Source organism: Somniosus microcephalus, chromosome 13 (genome assembly GCF_052327205.1).
Source record: "Somniosus microcephalus isolate GS21.2 chromosome 13, FLI_Smic_1.0, whole genome shotgun sequence".
Taxonomy (NCBI): domain Eukaryota; kingdom Metazoa; phylum Chordata; class Chondrichthyes; order Squaliformes; family Somniosidae; genus Somniosus; species Somniosus microcephalus.
Genome location: NC_140999.1, coordinates 2686037 through 2698390, shown reverse-complemented (window position 1 = coordinate 2698390; position 12354 = coordinate 2686037). Strand labels below are relative to the sequence as shown.

The window sequence follows — 12354 nt, the reverse complement described above, 5'->3', positions numbered from 1 at the left end:
TTAAGTTCAGTTCCACGGCCCCAGCTGCCTTCGGTTCCCTCGCGTGATGTTCGATGTGTGGGACGGTACAGGGATCATTGGCAGGTAATCAATGACCGGCAGCTCCATCAGTGTCCCCACACATTGACCAAACCCGCTCACTGTCCAGCACAGGGGAGCTGGGCGCTGATCAGGAGCAGGGCCCCTGGCTGATGTCCCACTGCCTTGCTCAGGGTGGCTGACACTGACTGCCCCAGTGTGATCAGCGGATTCAGCTCCGATCAGAGGTGGATTCTGGAACCTCCTGGTCTGCAGGACCCAGAGGCTGAGCCCCGTACGCTGCCTCTTTAAACCCCATGGCATGTAGCGGATGACTTCCTTCCCATCGAGGTTTCCGAAGGGAGAGTGGACGAAGGCACGGTGATGGTTGGGTGATGGAGCTCGCTACATCAACATGCCCGAGGTATCTGGTGGTTTAGTGTGGTACTGAGCCCCACTGACGCACAGCTCAGAGTTTGAGCCCTCCCCGCACTCTCAGCTGGTCCCAGTACAGGAGGCACTGACCTCAGCAAGGGAGGGGGGAAAATCAGACTAGACTCCTGCTTCTGATCACTATCCAGTGATGCCCACTGTGACCATGTGTATGTGTCCGTGTGTCCGTGTGCACATGTGCCGGTGTCTCTGGTGACCTCTTTCCCACCAATGATCCTAATGCCTCTCTGCATTGTTAGGGGACGTGATGGGACCCACTCTCAACAATCTGGACAACCTCCTGCGCCTGCCATTCGGTTGTGGGGAACAGAACATGATCCATTTCGCACCGAATGTCTTTGTGCTGAAATACCTGCAGAAGACGAAGCAACTGTTCACTGAAGTGGAGAGTGAGGCCACGGACTACCTGCTGCAAGGTGAGTCACTGGCCCGTTACACTGTGCTGGCACATTCCAGGGAAACTATTCATACAAGGACCCCTGGAGAGGGTCAAAGCCCCGCGACCCCCAGAGAGAGACCGAACCCCGCGACCCCCAGAGAGAGACCGAGCCCCCCGACCCCCGGAGAGAGACCGAGCCCCCCGACCCCCAGAGAGAGACCGAGCCCCCCGACCCCCAGAGAGAGACCGAGCCCCCCGACCCCCAGAGAGAGACCCCGCGACCCCCAGAGAGAGACCGAACCCCCCGACCCCAGAGAGAGACCGAGCCCCCCGACCCCCAGAGAGAGACCGAGCCCCCCGACCCCCGGAGAGAGACCGAGCCCCCCGACCCCCAGAGAGAGACCGAACCCCGCGACCCCCAGAGAGAGACCGAACCCCCCGACCCCCGGAGAGAGACCGAACCCCCCGACCCCCAGAGAGAGACCGAGCCCCCCGACCCCCAGAGAGAGACCGAACCCCCCGACCCCCAGAGAGAGACCGAACCCCCCGACCCCCAGAGAGAGACCGAGCCCCCCGACCCCCGGAGAGAGACCGAACCCCCCGACCCCCAGAGAGAGACCGAACCCCCCGACCCCCAGAGAGAGACCGAACCCCCCGACCCCCAGAGAGAGACCGAGCCCCCCGACCCCCAGAGAGAGACCGAACCCCGCGACCCCCAGAGAGAGACCGAGCCCCCCGACCCCCAGAGAGAGACCGAGCCCCCCGACCCCCAGAGAGAGACCGAACCCCCCGACCCCCAGAGAGAGACCCCGCGACCCCCGGAGAGAGACCGAGCCCCCCGACCCCCGGAGAGAGACCGAGCCCCCCGACCCCCAGAGAGAGACCGAACCCCCCGACCCCCAGAGAGAGACCCCGCGACCCCCGGAGAGAGACCGAGCCCCCCGACCCCCGGAGAGAGACCGAACCCCGCGACCCCCAGAGAGAGACCGAACCCCCCGACCCCCAGAGAGAGACCCCGCGACCCCCAGAGAGAGACCGAGCCCCCCGACCCCCAGAGAGAGACCGAGCCCCCCGACCCCCGGAGAGAGACCGAGCCCCCCGACCCCCAGAGAGAGACCGAACCCCGCGACCCCCGGAGAGAGACCGAGCCCCCCGACCCCCAGAGAGAGACCGAGCCCCCCGACCCCCAGAGAGAGACCGAGCCCCCCGACCCCCGGAGAGAGACCGAGCCCCCCGACCCCCGGAGAGAGACCGAGCCCCCCGACCCCCAGAGAGAGACCGAACCCCCCGACCCCCAGAGAGAGACCGAGCCCCCCGACCCCCAGAGAGAGACCGAGCCCCCCGACCCCCAGAGAGAGACCGAGCCCCCCGACCCCCAGAGAGAGACCGAGCCCCCCGACCCCCAGAGAGAGACCGAACCCCGCGACCCCCAGAGAGAGACCGAACCCCCCGACCCCCAGAGAGAGACCGAGCCCCCCGACCCCCAGAGAGAGACCGAACCCCCCGACCCCCAGAGAGAGACCGAGCCCCCCGACCCCCAGAGAGAGACCGAGCCCCCCGACCCCCAGAGAGAGACCGAGCCCCCCGACCCCCAGAGAGAGACCGAACCCCCCGACCCCCAGAGAGAGACCGAGCCCCCCGACCCCCAGAGAGAGACCGAACCCCCCGACCCCCGGAGAGAGACCGAGCCCCCCGACCCCCGGAGAGAGACCGAGCCCCGCGACCCCCAGAGAGAGACCGAGCCCCCCGACCCCCAGAGAGAGACCGAGCCCCCCGACCCCCAGAGAGAGACCGAGCCCCCCCGACCCCCAGAGAGAGACCGAGCCCCCCGACCCCCAGAGAGAGACCGAGCCCCCCGACCCCCAGAGAGAGACCGAGCCCCCCGACCCCCAGAGAGAGACCGAGCCCCGCGACCCCCAGAGAGAGACCGAGCCCCCCGACCCCCAGAGAGAGACCGAGCCCCCCGACCCCCAGAGAGAGACCGAGCCCCCCGACCCCCAGAGAGAGACCGAGCCCCCCGACCCCCAGAGAGAGACCGAGCCCCCCGACCCCCAGAGAGAGACCGAGCCCCCCGACCCCCAGAGAGAGACCGAGCCCCCCGACCCCCAGAGAGAGACCGAGCCCCCCGACCCCCAGAGAGAGACCCCGCGACCCCCGGAGAGAGACCGAACCCCCCGACCCCCAGAGAGAGACCGAGCCCCCCGACCCCCGGAGAGAGACCGAACCCCCCGACCCCCAGAGAGAGACCGAGCCCCCCGACCCCCAGAGAGAGACCGAGCCCCCCGACCCCCAGAGAGAGACCGAGCCCCCCGACCCCCAGAGAGAGACCGAGCCCCCCGACCCCCAGAGAGAGACCGAGCCCCCCGACCCCCAGAGAGAGACCCCGCAACCCCCAGAGAGAGACCGAGCCCCCCGACCCCCAGAGAGAGACCGAGCCCTGCGACCCCCAGAGAGAGACCGAGCCCCCCGACCCCCAGAGAGAGACCGAACCCCGCGACCCCCAGAGAGAGACCGAGCCCCCCGACCCCCAGAGAGAGACCGAGCCCCCCGACCCCCGGAGAGAGACCGAGCCCCCCGACCCCCGGAGAGAGACCGAACCCCGCGACCCCCAGAGAGAGACCGAGCCCCCCGACCCCCAGAGAGAGACCGAGCCCTGCGACCCCCAGAGAGACCCCGCGACCCCCGGAGAGAGACCGAGCCCAGCGACCCCCGGACTGGGCCGGAGCCCCACGACCCCTGTACCGGGCCAGCCGGCCAATGCATCTCTTATCCGGGAGGGACCGATCTGGCCTTTACCCAGTGCCCCAGTGGACGGTACAGAGGTGTGCATGCTGGATGAAGAAAGATTCTAGTTTTACTCCCTAATTCAATGGAGCTTCACGGGAGGTTGTTGGAGAGCAGGTTGGGAACGGGCCAAAGCTGTAAGAGTGAGGAGACTCTCGTCCTTCCTGCCTGGGTGGGATTGTTTAATTATTTCTTCTTTTGTTGAGTGTTACTGGTATTTAATGACCATCCCTAGTTGCCCTTGAGAACTGTTCAGTAATTCTTTGTAGCGGGTTTGATACAAACTGAGCGTCTCGTTGGGTCACTTCAGAGGGCAGTTAAGAGTCAACCACGGTGGTGTGGGACTGGAGTCACCTATAGGCCCAGACCGGGTAAGGACGGCAGGTTTCCTTCCCTGAAGGACATCAGTGAACCCGTTGGGTTTTAACCACAATCCATTCATTTCATGGTCACTCTCACTGGTCCCAGCTTTTTATTTCCAAATTTTTGAAAACTGAATTAAAATTCTCAGACTGCTGCGTTGAGATTTGAGCTCACGTTCAAACTCCGTGTGTGGTTGGAAGGACAGTGTTGAACCCACTGCCTCACCCATTGTACACCAGATGGAGAGCGGACTTGCTGGATTCGAACCTGGCTCTACGATGTGAAAGGTCACTCCAAAAATGTAAAAGGCTGTTTGACTCGGTGAAGCCAGTCTCACACTCTGGTCATTTCACTCTGGGTGTTCGCTCATTGCTGGCTCCACATCTCTTAATCCAATCCCCTTTTCACAGGGCTGCTTTCGATGCCATAGAATCATTGAACCTCACAGCACAGAAGGAGGCCATTCGGCCCATCGTGCCTGTGCCAGCTCTTTGAAAGAGCTCTCCCATTAGTCCCACTCCCCCTGCTCTTTCCCCAGAGACCTTTATAAATATTTCTCCAATTCCCTTTTGAAAGTTACTGTTGAATCTGCTCCCACCGCCCTTTCAGGCAGCGCATTCCAGATCACAACAACTCGCTGTGTAAAAACATTCTCCTCATCTCCCCTCTGGTTCTTTTGCCGATTACCTTAAATCCTCTGGTTACCGACCCTCCTGCCACTGGGAACAGTTTCTCCTTATTTACTCGATCAAAAACCCTCATAATTTTGAACACCTCGATTAAATCTCCCCTTATCCCTCTCTGCTCTAAGGAGAACAATCCCAGCTTCTCCAGTCTCAACACGACTAAAGTCCCTCATCCCGAGGACCATTCTAGTAAATCTCCTGTGTCGCCATTTGGTTGTTTTTTTTGCCTCCAAGTGAAAATTGGAGGAGAACAAAACCGAAACCGTGGACCGATTCTTCTCTGAATTCCCCCCCCGCAGGATATCAACGCCAGCTGACGTACAAGCGGGAGGACGGATCGTACAGCGCATTCGGTGAGAGGGATTCTTCTGGGAGCATGTGGTGCGTGAATTCATTCAGTCTCTATCAATATGAGGAGTGAGATACCATTGGGGGAAGATCTCCCCTTTCCCTCATTGAGATGAGAGGGTTGGGAAAGGGAGCATCTTGCGTCTATCATCTTCTCTTCTTCACGATGATCATCGACATTTCGACCTTCCTCCTCTGATCTTTCCAAGCTCCCAGTGCCCCATCCTACATGCTTTCCTCCTCCCGTGCATCCTCACTCTGTTAACATTAAAACAAGGGGGGAGGGCTAACTGAGGAGTTCCACAGTTTTGAGGAATTTTCTGGGAAAGAATGAGTTGGAGTTGGAGCCGGAGTGATAAAACAGGTGGAAGCGCTGTGGGAGCACCTTCACCACACGGACTGCAGCGGTTCAAGAAGGCGGCTCACCACCACCTTCTCGAGGGCAATAAATGCCGGCCTTGCCAGCGACGCCCACATCCCGTGAATGAATAAATAAAAAAGGTGGGAAGTGGTGTTCAACAGGGACCACCGATGTTCATCATTTACATAAACGATTTGGAATCGGAAGCACAAAATCAAAATTTGCAGACAACACGAGATTGGGGAGTGTAGTTAATACAGAGGAGGACTGCAACAAGATACAGGAAGACATTAAGAAACTCGCAGAATGGTCGTGTAATTGGCAAATGAATTTCAATATGGAGAAGTGTGAGGTGGTGCATCTTGGTAGGAAGAATAAGGAGGCTGCACACTGCTTGGAAAAGGGGTGTGTAAATGGGGTCGAGGAGCAGAGGGATCTGGGGGCACAGATCCAAAGCTCGCCAACAGAGCAAACAAAGCACCGAGGTTCATTGCTAGAGGAATAGGATTTAAAAGCAGAGAAATGATGTTAAACTGGTATCGAGCCTTAGTTAGACCGCACTGGGAGCACTGCGAACAGCTCTGGTCTGTATTATTACAAAAAGGATATCGAGGCACTGGAGAAAATGCAACAAAGATTTACAAGGATGTTACCAGAACTGAGAGGTTATAACTATCAGGAAAGACTGAACAGGCCACTCTGGAAAGGAGAAGGCTGAGGGGCGACCTGATCGAGGTCTTTAGGATTACGATAGGGTAGACGTAGAGAAGATGTTTCCACTTGTGGGGGAGACCAGAACTAGGGGCCATCAATATAAGGGTGTGGGGGGGGAGGGTGTGGGGGGGGGGAGGGGGGGGAGGGTGGGGGGGTGTGGGAGAGGGTGTGGGGGAGGGGGAGAGTGTGGGGGTGGGGGGAGGGGAGGGGGGAGGGTGTGAGGGGGAGAGTGTGAGGGGGAGGGGGAAGAGTGTGGGGGGGTGAGGGTGCGGGCGAGGGGGGCGGAGCTTTTGGAGTTTAGGAGGAACAGTGGGGGAGAGTTGAGAGGGGAGTTGAGCAGAGCGGTGAGAGGGTTGTGATGGGGAGAGTCTGGGGACGAGCTGAGCGAGGGATTCCTGATTCCTGAATCCTGCTTTAATTGACATCATGTGACCTTCGTAACTCAGGTAAACTCTTCTATAATCCTCAGCTTTAACCTTGAAATCGGGGAATGTTTTCAGCTCCTCGGGAAACTGCCTGTGTTGCTCGGTCTGTATCTCGACGATAATATTCTGGCTTGTGTTATCGCTGGGCTGTGATTGGTGCGGTGCTGAAATGTCTCCTGTTTGGATGATGTCATTGGCCGGTGCCCAAACTCCGCATCTTGCTCGAGGCAGAATCAGAGAGCAAAGTGATTGGAGCAGATTGTGAGACACACTCAGCTAACGGAGCCTTGGGGCCACTGCCACTGACCCCGCCATTCTCCCCCCTCTGCCCACCTGCCCAGCAGTGTAACATCACCCGGATAAAGTCAGCAACTCGGTTGAGTCCTGATAAACACGGAACTGTTTTTGCCAAGAAGTTTAGCGCTTGGATCAGCCTGAAGGAACTGCAGAGAAAAACCCAACAATTTGTAAATCTTTGGCCCACAGCCCGGTCAGTATTTCATTCAGAGATTCAGTCAGAACAATGAACCAATACACAAAATATGAGAAAAGCCAGATTCTTCGCAAAAGTGAGTTGTGCGATGAAATGCCTCCGGATTACAGGTGAAAGCTGGTAGCAGCTGGACTCCAGTTTAATGTTCTCACCAGCCCTTGTGACTTGAAGTTTGTTTTGTGTCACATCCTTAAATACCATGATTCTTATATGATGTGATCTTGTGGGACTGAGACCCAGGGAGCACCGCCCGGGGTGGAACTGAGCCCCGGGGAGGAGAGCACCGCCCGGTGTGGGACTGAGCCCCGGGGAGCACCGCCTGGTGTGGGACTGAGCCCCGGGGAGCACCACCCGGTGTGGGACTGAGCCCCGGGGAGCACCACCCGGTGTGGGACTGAGCCCCGGGGAGCACCGCCCGGTGTGGGACTGAGCCCCGGGGAGCACCACCCGGTGTGGGACTGAGCCCCGGGGAGCACCGCCCGGTGTGGGACTGAGCCCCGGGGAGAGGGAGAGCACCGCCCGGTGTGGGACTGAGACCCAGGGAGCACCGCCCGGTGTGGGACTGAGCCCCGGGGAGCACCGCCCGGTGTGGGACTGAGCCCCGGGGAGAGGGAGAGCACCGCCCGGTGTGGGACTGAGACCCAGGGAGCACCGCCCGGGGTGGGACTGAGCCCCGGGGAGCACCGCCCGGTGTGGGACTGAGCCCCGGGGAGCACCGCCCGGTGTGGGACTGAGCCCCGGGGAGAGGGAGAGCACCGCCCGGGGTGGAACTGAGCCCCGGGGAGGAGAGCACCGCCCGGTGTGGGACTGAGCCCCGGGGAGCACCGCCCGGTGTGGGACTGAGCCCCGGGGAGAGGGAGAGCACCGCCCGGGGTGGAACTGAGCCCCGGGGAGGAGAGCACCGCCCGGTGTGGGACTGAGCCCCGGGGAGCACCACCCGGTGTGGGACTGAGCCCCGGGGAGCACCGCCCGGTGTGGGACTGAGCCCCGGGGAGCACCGCCCGGTGTGGGACTGAGCCCCGGGGAGCAGCGCCCGGTGTGGGACTGAGCCCCGGGGAGCGGCGCCCGGTGTGGGACTGAGCCCCGGGGAGCACCGCCCGGTGTGGGACTGAGCCCCGGAGAGCACCGCCCGGTGTGGGACTGAGCCCCGGGGAGCACCACCCGGTGTGGGACTGAGCCCCGGGGAGCACCGCCCGGTGTGGGACTGAGCCCCGGGGAGCACCGCCCGGTGTGGGACTGAGCCCCGGGGAGCACCGCCCGGTGTGGGACTGAGCCCCGGGGAGCACCGCCCGGTGTGGGACTGAGCCCCGGGGAGCAGCGCCCGGTGTGGGACTGAGCCCCGGGGAGCACCACCCGGTGTGGGACTGAGCCCCGGGGAGCACCGCCTGGTGTGGGACTGAACCCCGGGGAGCACCGCCCGGGGTGGGGCTGAACCATATAGACTACAATTGTTCCTGTTTCCATCCTTTATGTTGGCTGGGACCGTGTAATTATCCTGACCATGCCTGCCTTGGGCCAGGAATAATGGGTCTGGGTTCCTGCTTGTGATGCACTAGTTGCCAGTGTGTGAAGCTCCGGTGCGGAGGGTTCGGGTTCAGCTGTGATGCCCACCACAGTTCAACAGTCACTGCCTCGGCTCACACGTGTAGTACGGCCCATTGGGTGAGGCTCTGGGAGGATGGATGGTGTCCATCGATGCAGTGGCTCCTGTGCATGGAGCAGGTCCGATGGATACAGCATCTCCAATGCCAGGTTTACCACTTGTGTGTTCGACAGCCTGTGACTTCCCCCTATTTACTGCAATGGATCAGAAGAGAGCAGGACAGCCAAACCCCAGTTAATATATAGAAGGGACGGGGCGCGGGGCAGAGCAATCGTACAGTGTGACGTAAGAAAACTACTCGGCGCTTGGTCTAAGCGTTAAACAAAGCTTTAATCAACTGTTTTACAACATGGAGGTCGAGTTGTGTCCTTCACTAGTTCCTGTTAAGAATGTCCTGCGCAAGCTGGGCCCGTGCCCGAGTATTTATACTCTCCCTGGACAGCGCTACCCACAGGCCACTCAGTATTATTTCATAAGTCTTTCTTTCATGAATGACTGATTCATGTCAAAGTTCTTCTGCTTTTCTTGGGCAATCCAGGTGCAATGGGAGTATGATCTGGAGGAACCACAGTTGTCTTTATTCCTTCTGTGGTGACAACCCTGAACCTGGCGAGATTACTTCAGGCGTCCCACACCCCAACGTTAGCCAGTGCCCTTGGGGCTGTGCAAGCAGGGTCCGTTCAGCGAGCTCCTCGGACATATTGCAGGAAGACTCCGCCTGCTATCTGGGCTTTAATTTTTGTTGGGTAAGGGTATCGAGGGCTATGGAACCAAGGGCAGAGAGATGGAGTTAAGATCACAGATCAGCCATGGTCTCATTGAATGGCGGGACAGGCTCGAGGGGCTGAATGGCCTCCTCCTCTTCCTGTGTTTACATGTAATGTGGGCCAAACAAATCATTGGGTGACCGGAATTCTACAGCTAACTGTGTATGTTTGGAGGAAAGAATGAAAGCGAGTGACATCTTCATCCCTGGAGCCTGCTCCACGGCAGAAACATTTGGCGATTTGCTTTAGTCATGGAAATGGAATCAACCGCACTGTTACATCATAAAACATCAGCTCACAAAAACAGATGTAAACAGCAATAGTAGAGGCAGACATTCAGCTCCACGTCCCGGAGCCACTGACCCTTTCTGCCCCCGGGACCGTGTCAATGTAAAATACCGCAGTAAATCATTTGAAAAGGCTCCCCCTCGCGCAGAGCCTGGCATGATTCAGTCCCTCACTGTGAAAGATTGTGACAGGCCGTTACTTAACACTTGAAAAATTCACTGTGGACTGTTTGTTAAACCGCTGCTCCCTCCCACTGCGGGGGGGAGTTTAATAATAGCCTGATTCAGGAGTTGAGGGGCTGCTCGCTCTCTCCAGCCAGCTCTGCTGTGAGCTGCGAGGGCCACCAGTCATTAGCAGCACTTTCCTTAATCGGTTTCTGGGGCCTCTGGAGATTGGAAAGCACAAACCTAATTTTGAAATTTTAACATTTAGTTCTGTTCTGTTGTGAAGGTTCTGTTTTTTGTAAATAAGTCTTTTTGGGAACTCTGTATTTCGACATCATTTAAAAAAAACCACACAACTCATTTTCAGAGAGTTCAATGTCGACCTTATTCTGAGGTGGTTCTTGTTTTGCCGATTCCAATCTGATTGGCTCCAGTCAAGCTGACAGCTTGGAACAACCCCTTACAGATTGGGTCAGTTCACCGCTGGGAGTCTGAGGCCCAGGCTGGTGGATAGCACTGGTTCTCACCCCCACCCCCCAATACCCCACATTACCCCCTCCCCCACCCCATCACTCCATCACCCCCCGACCCCCCCCCTCACCCCCACCCCCCAATACCCCACATTACCCCCTCCCCCGACTCCTCAACCCCCCGACCCATCCCCCCCCCCGACCCCCCCCCCCCTCACCCCCACCCCCCAATACCCCACATTACCCCGACCCCTCAACCCCCGACCCCCCCCCTCACCCCCCCGTCACTCCATCACCCCCACCCTCCTGACCTGAATCTTGTCATTCATGTGGAAATGACTTATGAAGTAATACTGGGCGGCCTGCTGGTGGCGCTGTCCAGGGAGAGTATAAATACTCAGGCATGGGCCCAGCTTGCTCAGGACATTCTTTAATAGGAACTAGTGAAGGACACAACTAGATCTCCATGTTGAAAAACAGTTGATTAAAGTCTTGTTTAATACTCAGACCAAGTGCCTAGTAGTTTTCTTACGTCACCCCCGCCCCCCCCCCCCATGGTGAGTCACTGATCCTAATGTAACTCCCGAACCAGGAGGGTGAACCCAGGGCCTCGGGGATTGGCTGGGAGCGGTGTTGGCACAGGTCGGGGGAGCGGTGTTGGCACAGGTCGGGGGAGCAGTGTTGGTACAGGTCGGGGGAGAGGGTTGGTACAGGTCGGGGGAGAGGGTTGGTACAGGTCGGGGGAGCGGGTTGGTACAGGTCAGGGGAGCGGTGTTGGCACAGGTCGGGGGAGCGGTGTTGGCACAGGTCGGGGGAGCGGTGTTGGCACAGGTCGGGGGAGCGGTGTTGGCACAGGTCAGGGGAGCGGTGTTGGCACAGGTCGGGGGAGCGGTGTTGGCACAGGTCGGGGGAGCGGTGTTGTCACAGGTCGGGGGAGCGGTGTTGGCACAGGTCGGGGGAGCGGTGTTGGTACAGGTCGGGGGAGCGGGTTGGTACAGGTCGGGGGAGCGGGTTGGTACAGGTCGGGGGAGCGGGTTGGTACAGGTCGGGGGAGCGGTGTTGGCACAGGTCGGGGGAGCGGTGTTGGTACAGGTCGGGGGAGCGGGTTGGTACAGGTCGGGGAGCGGGTTGGTACAGGTCGGGGGAGCGGGTTGGTACAGGTCGGGGGAGCGGGTTGGTACAGGTCGGGGGAGCGGGTTGGTACAGGTCGGGGGAGCGGGTTGGTACAGGTCGGGGAGCGGGTTGGTACAGGTCGGGGGAGCGGGTTGGTACAGGTCGGGGGAGCGGGTTGGTACAGGTCGGGGGAGCGGGTTGGTACAGGTCGGGGGAGCGGGTTGGTACAGGTCGGGGGAGCGGGTTGGTACAGGTCGGGGGAGCGGGTTGGTACAGGTCGGGGGAGCGGGTTGGTACAGGTCGGGGAGCGGGTTGGTACAGGTCGGGGGAGCGGGTTGGTACAGGTCGGGGGAGAGGGTTGGTACAGGTCGCGGGAGCGGGTTGGTACAGGTCGGGGGAGCGGGTTGGTACAGGTCGGGGGAGCGGGTTGGTACAGGTCGGGGGAGCGGTGTTGGTACAGGTCGGGGGAGCGGGTTGGTACAGGTCGGGGGAGCGGGTTGGTACAGGTCGGGGGAGCGGGTTGGTACAGGTCGGGGGAGCGGGTTGGTACGTGACTCAGACAGGCTCTCCTTACACTGTAACCGTGGCGGGTACAAACCCTGCAGGTTAAAGATTGGAGCCCCGGCCCTTGCTGAGCTGGTTCATCTCAGAGAGAGCGACAGAGAGGGCAGCATGATGGACCTGGGCTAATGTGTGAGGCCATCCGCTGACCACTGACCGCCATCCGCTGACCACTGACCGCCATCCGCTGACCACTGACCGCCATCCGCCGACCACTGACCGCCATCCGCTGATGACTGACCGCCATCCGCTATCCACTGACCGCCATCCGCTATCCGCTGACCGCCATCCGCTGACCACTGACCGCCATCCGCTGACCACTGACTGCCAACCACTGACCGCCATCCGCTGACCACTGACCGCT

General features: G+C 60.2%; 1 protein-coding gene across 1 annotated transcript in view; it reads left to right on the top strand.

The window, feature by feature from the left end:
* cpamd8 (C3 and PZP like alpha-2-macroglobulin domain containing 8) overlaps nt 1-12354 on the top strand; it is a 119661-nt gene that overhangs the window by 41972 nt on the left and 65335 nt on the right. The window contains exons 19-20 of the mRNA XM_086004339.1: nt 711-887; nt 4983-5064. Coding sequence (XP_085860465.1) covers nt 711-887; nt 4983-5064 — 259 coding nt within the window. The remainder of the gene's footprint in view (nt 1-710; nt 888-4982; nt 5065-12354) is intronic.